General features: G+C 38.7%; 1 protein-coding gene across 1 annotated transcript in view; it reads left to right on the forward strand.

Annotated features, from left to right (window-relative positions):
• The window catches only part of rps6ka4 (ribosomal protein S6 kinase, polypeptide 4), a 48,549-nt gene that overhangs the window by 20,018 nt on the left and 11,895 nt on the right, over positions 1-16,636 (forward strand). The window contains exons 10-16 of the mRNA XM_079815512.1: positions 1,182-1,343; positions 1,923-2,048; positions 2,185-2,318; positions 4,656-4,749; positions 4,965-5,135; positions 11,871-12,068; positions 14,747-14,906. Of these exons, the coding sequence (XP_079671638.1) occupies positions 1,182-1,343; positions 1,923-2,048; positions 2,185-2,318; positions 4,656-4,749; positions 4,965-5,135; positions 11,871-12,068; positions 14,747-14,906 (1,045 nt within the window). The remainder of the gene's footprint in view (positions 1-1,181; positions 1,344-1,922; positions 2,049-2,184; positions 2,319-4,655; positions 4,750-4,964; positions 5,136-11,870; positions 12,069-14,746; positions 14,907-16,636) is intronic.

Consider the following 16,636-nt stretch of genomic DNA (forward strand, 5'->3'; position numbering starts at 1 on the left):
ATACTCTTGCTTCCTCTGGAGTCCCGTTTAATTTAATGAAGATTTTGCAGTTGGTTACCCAAGTGTGTTGTATCTTGTGTTCCTTTTTAAGCATTCTTGCCTTTTTAGCGATTTCAGCATTTCTTCTCGTCAGGTGATCATTCATAAAGACATCTGTTCCTTTCAATTTGCGTCCTTGTTTCAGAAGTGACAGTTTATTTTTTTCGATTGACAAACCGCATAATGACGGCTGATGGTCTCCCATTTCTGATTGATGGCAGTTGATGGCAGGCCTCAATGAGCTCCAGGTCCATCTCTATCCCCTTGCCTTGGAGGTAGGATGCCACCTGTTGCTCCACAGAGTGCGTTTCCTGCTCACTGGGCACCTCGCTATCTGCGGCCACCGTGCGCGCATATGAGCGAGGCTTGATCTTTATTCCAGTGACGACCACGTCATTAATGCGGGTATATTGTTCCAGATCATCCACTTGCCGTTCCAACTCCAAAATGCGTCGGTCCTTTTCCGCACTCTGGAAACGTAATTTTTTCACCTCCTCAAGCAAATCTAAGAGCTTCTCCTGTTGCTCTCTGACTGTGATCACATTCCTACTTAGGGAGTCTATTGTGCTCTTTAGATCCTCAAGTTCCTCCATAGTTGGGCTCCTTTTCAGTGGCATACTGCTGGTGGGCCAGCCCACCGTGCCGGGGATCAGCTGTTCACTCTGTTCACTCAGGGGATCAGCTGTTCACTCAGTCTATTAACGTAAGATGCGCTCCTTTACTCGTAGCGCCAAATAATCAATCCAATTGAATTCACACCGTGGGTTACATTAAACACAACAGGTATAATCTGTTTAAAATGAATTTAATTGTCGTAATCCAATAACTCGCTTTGATAATATAATCCAAAGGCCCCCCCCGCATCACACGAGACAAACAAACTAAACTAAACTAAACAAAAATTGAATAATAGATTTAATTTAGACTAATACTACTGTAGATGTTTTATCTTATAATATTTAGTCGACTAAAACGAACAACAATTCAGCTGACTAAAATATGACTAAAAATAAATCGAATTTTAGTCAAAAGACTATGGCTAAAACTAAATCAAAATTTGCTGTCAAAATTAACACTGGTGTCCACATTTATTTTGGTGTCACTGTTGATTGTCTCACATCCTAACTGGTTGTTCTATATAGGGCTTAAACTGGTCGGACTTGGCAGAGAAAAAGGTTCAGAGCCCATTCCGACCAGAACTGCGTAATGAGTTGGATGTGGGTAACTTTGCCGAGGAGTTTACAGGAATGGATCCGGTCTATTCCCCTGCCAGCACACCACCTAGTACAGACCGTCTGTTTCAGGTATTCACACGCACACAAACACACCTGTGTGTCCCTTTCATGGAGACAAATACATGCATACAATACATTAAATCTTATTTCTTGCCACAGCCCTCCATTATTATTATCAACAGTGTAACTTTACACATACATCTACAGTTACAGTTCAGTGACTTAACACCTAGTCTCTTTGATAAAGTCACACACCCACACACTTTTTAACACCATCTCTGTCATCTAAACCGTGTTCAATGATGTTCCTTTTATTCAGATATTACTCACCCTTGCTGTGCACTCATTCACTTCGGCTGGTCAAACCAGACCAGTCTAACCAGCTGAACACCAGTTTTACCAGGCTGGGAGACCAGATAGACCAGTAGATAGACCAGTTTAACGAAATAATTCACTCAAAAGTGACTTCATGTCATTCCAAATCTTCTTCTGTGGATTTTTAAAAAAAAGAATAGAACATTTAATTAGAATAATAATAAAACCAGCTAGCCACTTAGGCCGGTTCATGCTGTTTTTATTTTTTTCAGCAGGAATTTTACTGTTGCAAAATTAATCTCTGTATTGATCCAGTTTTCTTTTTTCTCTCAGGGCTACTCGTTTGTGGCTCCTTCTATCTTGTTCAATAAGAATGTGGTGATGGCGGATGTTCTGGACGCTCATGTGAATGTTGACCGTCCTGGTTCTGCTACAGTCCAGCGCAGTTCTATGCTAAAGGTACACAGCTGCCTTTTTTGTTGTGTCATGACAACATTAGTATTTGTGATGCACTGAAATTTTAACAAGTAAAAACATTCAGCAAAAATTAATTTCGGGGAAAAAAGGTAAAATATCATTTTCATGTCTTTTTCAGGACTCTCAGTTCTTTCAGCACTATGAGCTGTGCCTGCAGGGGTCGCCACTGGGCGAGGGTAGTTTTTCTGTCTGCAGGAAGTGCAGACACAGGCAGAGTGGCCAGGAATACGCTGTGAAAATCATCAGCCGAAGGTAGAGACGTTAAACCAGACTTGTTCTTTGCCAAACCACATTAAAAACTCAAGTGTTGACATACAGTATGTGATTTTTAAAGTCATTATTTGAGGTTTCATACGAATGAATTAACAAAGTTAAGCATTGAGAGAAAATAAACAATACGTCTTTTAGTAGACAACTCATTCAAAACTACTGAAAAAATAATGTAAGTCCTTTTTAATGTAAAACAATATCTAAACGAATTTAGCTCCAAGGGTGTTTGATGGGATTTTGTAGATACTGTTAATTCGATATTTTGCTGAGTGTGTTTTTGTGCTGGTACCCTGGCTGATTTAGGTCTGAATAATTGTTTGTAAACTTTGATGTATCAAATACATTTTTCCCCCCTCAAATTCTTACAATTAATCAATAAATTCAATTAGAATAATACAACACTATAGGGCTGCTACCAATCCAATAAAATCAAAAGTCATGTTTGCACTGCGGAGGTGGCACAGAAGCTGCATCTGAAGTGACATTTTAAATGCGTTTACTCATCTATGAGTTGAATATGGCTCAGAGGTGGCATATATGCATTTGCACTGCAATTACGCTTGTAGTTTGGTTTGCTTGGTTCATTTGGTCCAGACAGGTACAGGTTTTTTTCCCCTATGCATGACCGGGTGTTAACCACATTTTCTACTGATTGAGAGAGGAAATACTGCAGTAGATTGACTAGAATGCCCTATTTTACTGTCATGATGAGTGAATATTGTAGAAAAATTCCACACTGGAGTTAATTCAGGTTTGCAAAGCCCCACAAAATGATGCTGTGGGGAGACAACAACCAATATAACACAGACCTGCAACACACTCATTACAGACATCTGAATATTAAAATTTGACCATGGAGAGAGAGAAAAAGCAGAGTTGAGGGCACCTTAAGCATTTTAAAAATCGAACCCTATATAACAACAAACTGCCAAAACAAGGGAGAAACGCAGAAGAACATTTAAAAAGTCTAAGGATATTTTCAATACATTTAAGAGCACTACAGCCTCTGAACAAACGACACCGTTAAACGTCAGTTTAACACAGAAAGAATAATGCAGTTACATTTTTGCCCATTCTTCTTTGAATTGTCAGTCTATTTATTAATTTACATCGTCTTCTGTGTAGCAGAATAACATCAAGGGCTGAATCTGAAATCGCCCCCTATAACCTGAAATAGGGCATTATTTGAAGGGACAACCATTTGTAGTGGTGTCCAAAACCATAGTGGACGTTATCGAGTGCACTCATTCAATCTCACATTTCACCGCAATAACGAGTGTACAGCCGATGTACACACAACGCCTGTCCGAATTCCCTCACTCATTTTCATCCACTCTTTCAAGTGAACAATATAAGTGGATAACATGGAGAATAGTGAATGAGGCTTTAGGGGGCGATTTCGGATTCAGCCATAGGCTGTGATGCGATCTCAGCTGTGCTCTCACTACAGTGCAACAGTGAAACGGGACCCCTCTCAAACAGTGACGCGCTGCACCACGTTCCGAACGCTGTGTAAGCGACATACCGGTATTGCGGTATCATCAAAATTAATCATAACAAAATAAATACCGGTATTCGATATGAACTGGTATACCGCCCAGCACTACTGACGCCTGTACTGAACTATGATGGGCAACATCACGACTGTGATGAGAAAAAACAGATAGGCTTGAGCATTTTGTCCTTTTTAGGGCCGTATTTTGTGACCGACATCATGTCCTGTTTTTGGTGCTTTTACATAACTTTGGTCCGTCTGTTGCGTTTATATTTCAGTCGAACCGCACCAGAGTTAATTTTGAAGCGGACGGAGACCCATATTTTCAGCGGTCTTGGTCCACTTGTTTGGTCCACACCAGGGTTTAGATGTCAGCGTTCACACTTATTCAAATGAACCGCACTAACAGAGCAATTGCACCAGGGCTCGTTTTTAATCGAACCAAACATGCCAAGTGTGAACACCCTAAATATGAAACTAAAACCACCAGTAGGTGGCAGAAAGTCCCTTTCTTAATGAGTGATCCTTTGAATCATTTACTCAAATGATTCGTTCAAAATGGCTTATTCAGAAACCAAACAAGTGTCTTTATGGATGGGTTATTGAATAATTAATTGTAAAAAGCAGATTCATTCAGTAATGATTTTCAGTAATAGCTGTTTTTTGCTCTGAGATGCGCAAAAGAATTTCCGTTGGCATTTTAACTGCATTCTAATAGGCTGCATCATGCTTGGTTGTTTGGTCTTTGTTGAGATACTTAATAATGTCAGCTCTGTTAAATCAGTTGTGATATTATCCTTGACGATTCCCTATTTTCTTTGTAGGATGGAGGCCATGACTCAGAGAGAGATTGCGGCACTACGCCAGTGTGAGTCTCACGCGAACATCGTCACACTCCACGAGGTCTATACCGATCAGGTATGTCTTTGCACCACTACATATCCCTAGCTATTGAAATTCTGCTGTTTTTAAGCTAATTATAATGACTTCAGACTAATAACCATATCCAGCTTTTTTATTAAAACGGAATCGTTTTTTACTTTTGCGTACATACCTGGTCACGTACATAATATATGTTATGTAACTACTATTAGTAGCTTTTTTTCCCATTTTCTCCGCTCCATCTCTCCTAGTACCATACGTATCTGGTCATGGAGCTGTTGCGTGGTGGAGAGCTGTTGGAGCGAATAAGGAAAAAGAAGATGTTTGCAGAATGGGAGGCCAGTCAGCTGATGAAGAGCCTGGTGTCAGCGGTCAGCTACATGCATGAGGCTGGAGTCGTACATCGAGACCTCAAACCAGAGGTAGAGAGATACAGAGAGAAAGAATTACAGATGTAACAGATTTGTATTAGGGCAAAGGGAATTAGCCCCTAACTAGCAACACCCTAGTAACTAGGGGTGTGCACGAATAGTCGAATATTGATCTGTAATTAAAGGTGCTCTATGTAAAAAAAAATTCTGTAAAATATCCAAAAACCACTAGGCCAGTGTTATATATTTTGTTCAGTTGAGTACTTACAATATCTTAAATTTTTAAATCGTGAGAAATCGCTCTGTTAACCAAGGAACTGGGATGTGTGAGGGAGTCGCGTGTCAATGGCGTCATATCTGCGTTCCCCTCGGTTTCCAGTTTTATTTTGCAGAAACACTTTACTCTTACTGCAGTGTGAACAAGTGTCATAGCAGCCACCGAGCGCACGCACAGAATAACGGCATAACATCATTTTCAACACACTCAAATGTATCTAATATGATAAACAGAGCTGCGTTACCTCAAACTCTTGATCAGAAAAGCGGAAGTGGCGCCGGCGACTGTGGCATGATAAAAGTCCCATAGCAAAATGATCTCGAGACATATGCTTCCTTTAAGTTTCGTCGAGGGTTTAAGAACAGAAAACACGAAGTGCTGTTAGAAACTTCACTGAACACCATTATATTTGTGTCTCTGCAATGTCTGTCAGCAGTGCCGCCGCTTCCACCACACGCATCACGCGTTGATAAATTAAAAAAACGTCTTTCTCATTTTCTCAAAATAACATCATTTTAAATAAATGAATATTCGAATATTCGATTTTTATAAGGCCAAATATTTGAATACAGTATTTTGGGAAAATGCCCATCCTACTAGTAACCTACAAACAACAACTATCATTGTGTCAGTGATGTTTGCCCAGATAAGCACCACTTTCTTCAGTAATTTTTTTTAAATACAAACAACAAAAACTGTAATTAAAGTTTTAATTTAGCTGAAACCCCTTAACCGACTCAACCCATTTTGAGAATAGACGTGAAAATGCACTATTCAAACTTAAATGGTTGTAATTCAAGCATATAGACCTATGTTTGGTGTTGTTTTGAAGATTTTTGCTGATGTGAAAAGAACTTAAAAAAGAAAAAGTTATGTTTAAATTGACTGTAAATCAAATGTTTTTATTTTATATAAAATATATATTTTACAAACTAAATTACTATAAAATCAAAGCCATATATCTAACCAAGTTGTGTTCCAAATTTGAAGTTGATATCACAAAAATTGAAGTTCCTATTAGATTTTGTTTAGGCGCTATACCAAAAATAGCCACCGGGTGTCACCCACATTCCATTGTTTTAAAAAAAAATTACAATTAATAAATGTCTCTCCAAATATCACTTCTATCACAAAATAGTCACCAAATATGGAACCTTGAGACCTTTCCGACGATATGTGCTTTGTCAAGATTAGAAAAGGTTTGATTATAAAGTAGTCAAAATACATTTTGTAATATGAAACATGACATCGCCCACTAGGGGAGGAGCCCTAACAGAATTTAAAGTACCATTTCCATGGTAACACATCATCCAATTCAAAGTGTTTTTCTCAGGACAAATTTTGATTCGTAAGCTTTCGAATGATACCTAATGATGATTACTAAACTATGTGATACGAAAAAAAGGCAATAAATAAAAAGTGCGCCAAGCGTCCCGCTAGCAGGACGGTGACAGTTCTTTAATCTAATTTAGTCATGGGCGTCGGAACCATTGTATGTGGGTGGGACAAGACTCACCCACTTTTTACGATCAATGATATTGGACCCACTCACTTTTATCGTCTCTTATCCAGCACATGTTTGTTTACCTACCCCTAACCAATAAACACTTATTATTAAACACATGTTAGACACTTTATTTCCACTTTTCGAATATTTTCTTAATTTTCATTGAAAATAAATGCCTTTCCGATCTGATATGTGATTGGAAAAGGGAGTTGAGTTAGTTCAGCAAAAGGCAGGTTAGAATCGCAGGTCGATTTGCGTCAAAACTTGATGACATGCGTCTTAATCCCTTCACTATAGCCGCTGTCAAAAACATGGTGATTTCCGTAAACCAGATGTTTAGCAGACATATATATTTTTTGTTTTCGATATATTTGTACTTAATGTAAATGGCATCTACTCCAGTAAGATTTTCTGAGAGAGGACCACCCACATTTGTTTTGCTTCCGACGCCCATGAATTTAGTTGTATATCTAACTGAGATGTATATAAACATTTAAATTGCACACAAGGCAGTTTTTATATCAATGACATTATTCATGGCAGATATATTCAAACACAAATTTAGTAGTGACGACAACAGTTTATAGTAAAAATATGTATGAATATGTAATGTAGCGCATATATTGCTCTTAAATTCATTGAATAGTTTTTCTGAGGTAAATGTTACTTGATATTATTGATGTCTGAAACACTGATTGAATGATTACATGAGACATCATAGATTTTTAGTAAGTTGTACTGTTTCTTTCAATATATCTTCTGATGTTTATTGATGTTTATTTCGTGCTGTAACTATAAGTAAAGAGGAAGAGATGATCGGTTCACGTGCTGCTTGAACTAAGGCGCTACAGCGATATCCTCCTGAGACCCAGCAACGGAGATTTTTCCCCTGCAGAAGACATTATATTTTAGCAAATATCTCTGACAGAAATACATGTCACAGTTTTGGATGTCCTGTAAAGAGCACATTCAGGGTTTTGCAGGGATACCAAATGTTTGGAGGTGTAACCATGACAACTCCCTCTCCTTGGTCTTTAAAAATGACTGAAGGATCCAATTAAGCACTCTTATCGAAATATGATGATATTTTATAATTATCATTTAAATCTGACACATTTTCAAACTGTTTCTCAGGAATCAACATCTCAGGAAAATGTCCTGGGGTTCTAATCAAAGTATGACCGTTACAAAACAGGGCGATGATGTCTTACATGACCTCTGTAGAGGACACCAGGACTTGTTTATCAGGCATTCTGGGAGAATAGGAAAATAAATTATACATCAATATTCTTATGAAATATGAGTTATTCTTATGAAAATGTTCTCAATTATTACTCCCATTATTACATGTCTTTTTTCATTACATTTTGCCCCAAGAACACATTAATATGCAAATTAGATCCAGTGTATAGATGCATTGCATAGAATGGGAATGGCATTTATGGCCATTTCACCCACATATTGCATAAAGTAAAATGGTAAATCAAATCATCCTGTTTCATTCATAGTTCATAACATAGTTGAGAATCTTCTTTATACAAAGTTTGAACATAAAAAAACCTAAAAATGTATTGCTGAAGGAAAAAAAACACATTGTTTTTGCCTATTCATGTCCTTTCATTTTTTATATGTCACGACTCATTAAAGCTGCACTATGTAACTTTTCCATCCACTAGAGGTCGCCTATTCAAAACAAAGGCGTAGTTTGATGACGGCAAGTTTGCGCACAGAATCTTGGGACATGTGGTCATCACCTCACAGCCGGTGGAAAAGAATCAGGATAGGACTCGGGCAGAAATCATGCTCATGGATGCGATCATTAACGTTACTGTAGTCTGAAGCAGAGCAGGGCCGATGTTGTGGAGCTGAGCAAGGCCACTGGAGCGATTGTTAATAAGATAAACGCAACATGCTCCTCGTGAGCAGCGGGACTTCTATTATGCCACAGTCGCCGCCGCCATTTCCGCTTTTCCGGTCATGAGTTTGAGGTAACGCAGCTCTGTTTATCATATTAGATATATCTGAGTGTGTTGAAAATGATGTTATGGCGTTACTCTGTGCGTTCACTCGGCGGGTGCTATGACACTTGTTCACAGTGAGAGTAAAGCGTTTCTGCAAAATAAAACCGGAAACCGAGGGTAACGCAGATATGACGCAATTGACAGGCGACTCCCTCCCACGTCCCGGTTCCTTGGTTAAAATGGCAATTTTCTCACGATTTACAAATAGTTGGAAACATTTGGGATATTGTAAGTACTCAACTGAACAAAATATATAACCACTTAGTGGTTTTTGGAAATTTTACTGAAAATGTTTTATATAGTGCATCAATAAGAGCATCAAAATCAGCCTGGTTCTACCAGACTCTCGTACATTTCATTTGTACAGAGAGTCTGGCCACTCTCCATTGACAAGCGTTTACTTCCTTGAAGGCGGATACTCTGTTGAAGTTTAAAACTATTGGATTTGCCCAGAGACACTGGATCTGCCATAAGCAATCGCTAACGTTTGGTCGTGACGTATGTCATCTCAAACTAGCACATGACATCAACGTCATCGTTCTCAGCCACTCCCTCTGTTCGCTGATTGGACCAGTTAAAATTTGACTGGAGATAACCAGAAAATATACCGCAATCTAGGGCTGTACGATTAATCGAAAAATAATCGAAACCAAAATTCAGAACCTCTAACCGACGTATTTTTCCCATGTCGGTTATCTCGGTTTTAGTCACGTGACTCCGCCCCGTCAGTCACATCAAGTGCAGTTTGCAGGCACACAGAGAGATGCAGGAACAGGTATCTTTGTTTATAGATGCCCAGAATCACTATAGTAACTGCATGTTTTACACAGTTTATACAGGTCAGTTAATTGCCGTTCTTATAGCCTACGCGCTCCCACACACACACACGACGACGCGTGCAAGCCCCGAAGCCAGATCGCTTTCACTTTCGTCCTCATAAAGTTTGTCAAGTAAATGTGTTTAAAGGCTTGAACATTTTAAAGCGATTGTGCACTATTCAAAAACAACAATACGGAAAACGTATCCGTTCAGTGCTCAGCTTTTTTTTGTGACACAGAGAGCCGAGCCGTGTTGCGTCTCTGACAACGCTCGCGCGCCCTGAAGGCAGACCTCTTTCACCTGCGTCCTCACAAAGCTTTGTCATTTGTTTGTGTTTTAAGGCCTGCCAGTTTGAACATTGGAGCGATTTTAGACCATCAGATGTGTATTATGTTGAACTAATGCATGATATATTGTGACAAACGAACACTCAGACAGAAGCACATCCCGTGAAGATCGCGCGCAGAGAGCAGCGCAGAAACGCAGTGTCAACGCTGTCCTGTGACTAAAGTAAAGTCACTAAAGTAGCTTAGAAACTCAACCATTATAGGCATATATTTTAATACCTTTGAAGTAAGTACAAACCACAGCTTCATAATGAATAGAGACGGTATGAATAATTCACACACGCAATCACTCTCTCATTAATTCATTCAAATAAATGTAATGTAAGCCTACTGTGTTAATTTATCTGTATCTGATGTACAACAAGCAGAAATCTGCCCCATAGACAATAACTGCTGAAAGTGAACCGTTTCCTTCAAGTATTTTAAAATCACAAAGAAATTCACTTTTCATTAGAAAAGCTTTAATAGTAGAAAATATTTACAGTAAAAAAATGTAAAGCAAAAAAAAAGAAGCAGCAAAATAATCGGCCATTAATCGTAATCGAGGTAAAATGTTCAATTAATCAAGGTTTTTATTTTTGGTCAAATCGTTACAGCCCTACCGCAATCCCAGACGAAGTACTGAAGGAAAATGATAATTGAGTGGAAGTATGTAGGAGGTCGGAGCCAGGCTACATCAACATGACATGTATTGTTAAAATTTTTATTATAGAATTGATGGAATTTGAGAGCTGAGACTTTTTCATATCAAAAGTAACTAATTAAACATCGTCATTCACCGGAAACCGAAATTCGAAATATTTTGACTTGCTAAAATTTCAGTGCATCACAAATGCTACTGTTGTCATGACTCTCAAATGTATAACTCTTCGATACAATACCTTCCCATTACAAATCTAGTGAAATGCTGTAATCATCTGTCCACAATTCTTTTGCCAATTATGCGAATGTGAGAAAAATAAAGCATAACCGGTGCAGGTCTCCCAAATGCACATTAAACTCTCAGCATATGCAGCAAACGGGATCAGCTGCAGAAAGCAGATCATGAGCTGCACACACTTATTTAATTAAAACACACACTGCAGTGAGAGAGAAGAGCGAGCGAAAAACCTCAGCTGGTTTCAGTGTATCGAGAAATGAGGAAAAAACGGTTTGATTATTGAGAATCGATATGTATCAACAAATGTGTAGAGTTGTTGAGGTTTGAACAATAGAACGGCAAACGAATAAATGAATGCAAGGATGGAATACTAACTAACATAGAATGAAGAAATGAGCAGCCTTAGTGCCTTTTTAATCAATTCCCTCACTAAACGTCTAAAAGGATGCTGTCAAGCGTTGAGCAAAGCATTATGCTCACATCTGTTGCCGTGCTAACTGGCCGTGCTCTAGTCGGTTTCTCGTTCTCTCATTCAGATCTCCCGTCAGCTGTGTGATCATCAGTCATAGTTTGCTTGATTTCACTTCTGTGATATTATGTATTCAGCCTTCACTCTGTGCTCGGCTATCCATGTGCTGATTTCGTCTCCGTGCTGTGGAATTTTAATGTGCCGTCCACATCTGACGACTGTCACCATTAATCTTCATCAGTGGGATTTTTTCTTTCCTAAATGAGATCTTTCGGCCATCACTTAAAACAACCGCATCCCAATATGACACGCATTGCACGTTTCAATACATCACGATGCATCATAATTGGATCAAAACGTACACATGAAGTCAAATGACTGTAACATAGAACCTCTTGTGGTTTGTTGTGTTGATGCATAGCAGCATGTCACATATTGTCTCTCTCTTTTTCTCCTCCACTTGCAGAACGTGCTGTTTGCTGATGAGTCGGATGACTCTGTGTTAAAGGTGATTGATTTTGGTTTTGCGCGGTTGTTTCCAGCGGGGAGCGGCAGTGCCCCCCTGCAGACCCCTTGCTTTACCCTGCAGTACGCCGCGCCTGAGCTCTTCCACAGCTCGGGATATGACCAGGCGTGCGACCTCTGGAGCCTGGGGGTGATCTTGGTAGGTGTGAGCGTTTATATGTTTATGAATGAAGTATGAATTTATATTGGACCGCCGTATGTATTGTTTTAGTCAGGGGTAGAGGTCAGTGTTGGAGAATGTTATTAGGGGTGTAACAATATATCATGTCACAAATATATCGCAATACAAAAATATGTATTGTGGATAGTTTGCACAAAATGAAAATGACTGTGTGAGGGAAAAAATTCAAGTTTTAGGGTCAGTACCAGGGCTTAAAAACTGAAAAAAATATCAATCGGTTCACTCCGAGCAGAATCGATATTTTAGCGTTTCCGTTTTTGCGTTCCACATTAAACATTACTGTTCCGAAAACGGTTTGATTTGAAAAAATACCGGTTAATAACGTTATTTTAATTTAGTCTATACTTTAAACAAATATGTATAAATAAAGACTTTCACTCAAAAATAAGATAACACGTGATACTTACACATTTATTTCATAACATTGTTAAAACCACAACAGAAATACCTGCATTAATTACAAAGCATAAACAGCCAGAAAAATATTGACCTGTTTTAATGGACTATTAGACAATCGAAAGTGGCCCTCTTATGCCTAATTCTTTTCAGAAGAGTGATAATATTCTTTGTACATAACTTTTTTTTCCAACACGACTTGTTTTAAAAATTACATGAATAAAAAAATAAATAAACTGGATAACCATTGCTCTTTTAATGCACCGTCAACTGCTAATTTCAAAGCAAACACTGTGCAACACTGCATCACATAATCAAATTCAGTCGGCTAATAAAGCTAGATCATTTAATGCAATATAACAATGTAAAACTACAACAAAATGTATACCATTTAATACGAAGCATCAACAGTCCATATCGAAAACATTGACCTGTCCTGTCCTGTATTGTATTGGCTACATTTGACTAGAAAAATGTGCGATAGTTGCTAGTAACGTTACTTGGCTTAAACGGAATCCACTAACTAGCCTAAATCAGTCTATTTGAGCTTAAAGTCCGTACTACTTGTTTAAATGTACGAAAATAATGTCCTCCAATACCTGCACATTCATTGTAGACCTCATTGGGGAAAGAATTTACTTGAGGCGTGAAAATGCGCGCTCTACAATGACTTGCGTTACCGGTAGATTCATAGATGACTGCTGTGCGGGCATTTCACTCACGCTTGATCCGTCAACGTCTCATGCCGTACTACTCAATTCATGATTGGTCACTGCCAAATTAAAATATTAAAGAGAACGATAAAATAACGTTATTAACCGGTTAATGGTCATTTCAAATAAATGTTTCTGTTCAGAACGATTAAAATAGATTTTGTTTTCGTTTCGTTTTTGTTCCATGTCATTAGTTTCCGGTTTTTGTTTTCGTTCCTTGAACCGGTTTAGAGCCCTGGTCAGTACTATAAGAAACTATTATATATAATGTTGAATATAATGTATGATAATGCAATGGGGGAATATTTGTTGATCCTGATAATGCCAAATGTCTTACGTTACCAGTAAAAAGTGCCTACATTATTTTAAATATATCAGCTTCAGAATCATGAATATTTTAATTCTGGTGTGACCACTGTCCTGTGCATTGGGTTACCAGCACCAAGTCAAAACCTATTAATTTCCACCCCAATATAATACCAAATTTAGCATTTAATCAACAGTATTTTTTTTTTTGTGAACATTTTACCATATGTCCTGGAATATCGCAATATTATCATTTTATGAGTTCAGTATCGAGATATGTATCGAATCGTGACATGAGGGTATCGTTACACCCCTACATAAGTTGTTACATTAAATTGAATAAATTGAAAAAATTAACACATTACTTATTTGAAAATTCCAAAAGTAATCTTTACTGATACTTAGGGATGCACCGAATCCTGTTTTTTGGGGTTCGGCCGAATACCGAGTCCACTGGTTAAGATTCTGCCGAAACCGAGTACCGAGTCCTACTCCCATCCTCAGTCCATTATAACAGTAAACACATTAATGAAGTAAACAACGTCCACAGCAGTGTATTTTTCATTTTATTTTATTTTAACTGTAAAAAACCCCCAAAACAATAGGCAACATTATTCCAGGATCTGAAGTTGCTGCATTTTGGCTGCTGTCTGTAGATTCCTTCATTCACAACTCGTATTCTTTCGGATGTTTCATATATGCTGATGTTTTAACAGTGGGTATTGTTTAGGGTCCTTGCCACCACGAGACAAATCGGCATTGCAAATTGAACATGTAACTCGACTTGAATCGCCTTCTTTTGACTGAGAGTACTGTCAAACAACACGTTTTCTGTTCACGAGTTCCATTTTCACTTTCTCACAGCCTGTATTCGAACGGTCCACTTAACCCGTGTTTCCACCGCAGGAACTTTACCCAGAAACTAGGGACTTTGGGCTGGTACTTGGTGTGTTTCGACCGCAGGAACCAGGGTCTAAATGAAGTTCCGGGTAAATATTTCCCCCTCAGAAAGTCCCTATTCGCGAGGTAAACACCTTCCCGTAATCAACGCCGGCATACGTCGACCAGCGTAGCGCGCAAAGCGCAAGCCTAGGGTTCTCATCAAAAAAGCCCAATATTCGTCTGAATCCGAAACCGAATCCTGGATTCAGTGCATCCCTACTTATACTGTTCAAATGTAATGTAATATGCTAATATTATTAATGTTGTTCTTTTTGTCAGTACACCATGCTCTCTGGCCAAGTTCCTTTCCAGAGTGAGAAAAAAGGCATGACATCATCGTATGCCGCTGACATCATGCACAAGATCAAAGAGGGAGATTTCTCATTGGATGGGGAAGCCTGGAAGGGTGTGTCCGAAGAAGCCAAAGATCTCGTCAGAGGTACTGTTAGTGAAAGAATAAAAAAAATGGATGACTTTATTATTATTTATATAATTATTATTGCACACCTGGTTTTTATTTAGAGTTTGGTTTCTTTGGATGATGTGAGTCCTGTTTTCCCAAACTCGGGTACACATCCACAAACTGTACGTGAGTCTGCATAAAAAGGTGGTCTGGGTTACGGTACATGTAATCTCCATTATGGTTTGCTGCTGATATGAATGTAAAAGGAAATGAACCGCTGTGGATGATGTATGATTTAGCCAAACTGTGTGTGTGGTCCTGGTAAACCCTAGGACCCCATTAGGAAATGTTTTGGTCCCTATGAGAAAAACGGCTAATAAATCAGAATTATGTTTCTTTGAAAATGTAAAAATGCAGTTTTCTGTGATTGTCCCAGCGATGTAGTGTATATGGAAAATAGGAGAGGTCAAAGAACCGATCCCTGAGGAACTCCCATCCCCCCCAGGTCACCTTGAAAGACATTAATAGTATTATCATTAATAATTTGTTACATTTATATAGCGTTTTTATGGGTACTCAAAGCCCTTTACATATGGAAGAGGGGAATCTCCTCAATCACCATTATTGGTGGAGAGGAGACCGAGTGATGAAGTCAATCGGTATATATGTCTATTAAAAGTCCCCATGAAACATGGAAACCCAACATGTGGGTGTGTGTGTGTGTGTGCTCACTCACTTTCCTAACAAGCTGGACTGACACTGCAAGCAGAGAGATAAACCTTTGTAGTACATTTGCAGAAGATGGATGCACTGAAACAGCAGTGAGGCACACAACATTATCTACTTTGCCGCCTTCTCCTGCATTGTTGTTACCTAGCAACAGAAGTAAACAGATTCCATTTTGATGACACAAATGTAGCGCAGTTCTGACCCCAAAAGTACAAGTGTACTTAATTACTATGAATAAATTCATATTTTAATTTAACAATAGGAACATAATATCCTATTTATAATTTAAATATCCTATTTAAAAATAGGAGAATTGACAAGCTATAGTTCAAATTGTTTTCTGTCTTGCTTATCTTATCTTATGATCAGACAGAACGCGTTTTGAGACAGAGGCGTCTTTTTTAAATAGATTTCTGATGGCAGATAGCGTTATGCTATCTGCCATCAGATAGTTTTAACCGCCTGCTGCACCTCGCGTTTTAGAAGGAGCGCTCTGAGCGCCTGAAGTTGAAAAAAAATCAACTCTGAGCGGAAAAGCGCCCGACGTCATCGCGGTTTTTTCTATTGTCCAATCGAATGAATGGAGAGGCGGGCCTTCCGTTGTGGTGACCGTTACCTTGATGAGACTGACAGCACAGCTGAATCGGGGGTTTCCTAGCAACATAAAAAAAACGCAGCGCACTGCTATTTTCTAAATTAAAAAACATTGACCAATAAAAGGCAGTGCAGTGCGCCTCGCGTTTTCGCACCTGAAAAACGCATTCTGTGTGATCGGGGCCTTACAATGTCATTTTAAAAATGTGGAAATTAGCAGAAAAAAAGCTAACACAACCTCTTATTTACGTAAAGTAAATATTCAACCCAACTGCTTGTTCAACTAGTAAAATGATTAGTAGCATACCCAGTGTTTCCCCTAGAATTTTTTCCAGCAGCGGTGCTGTTACGTGCCGGAGGTTGTTACCAAGCCACTCGTCGGGGGGTCCGGGGACATGCACCTCCGAAAAAAAAAAAAAAAAAAAAAAAAAAACCTTAAACCA

The sequence above is a fragment of the Gobio gobio genome, assembly GCF_949357685.1.
Source record: "Gobio gobio genome assembly, chromosome: 4".
In the NCBI taxonomy this organism is placed as follows: Eukaryota; Metazoa; Chordata; class Actinopteri; order Cypriniformes; family Gobionidae; genus Gobio; species Gobio gobio.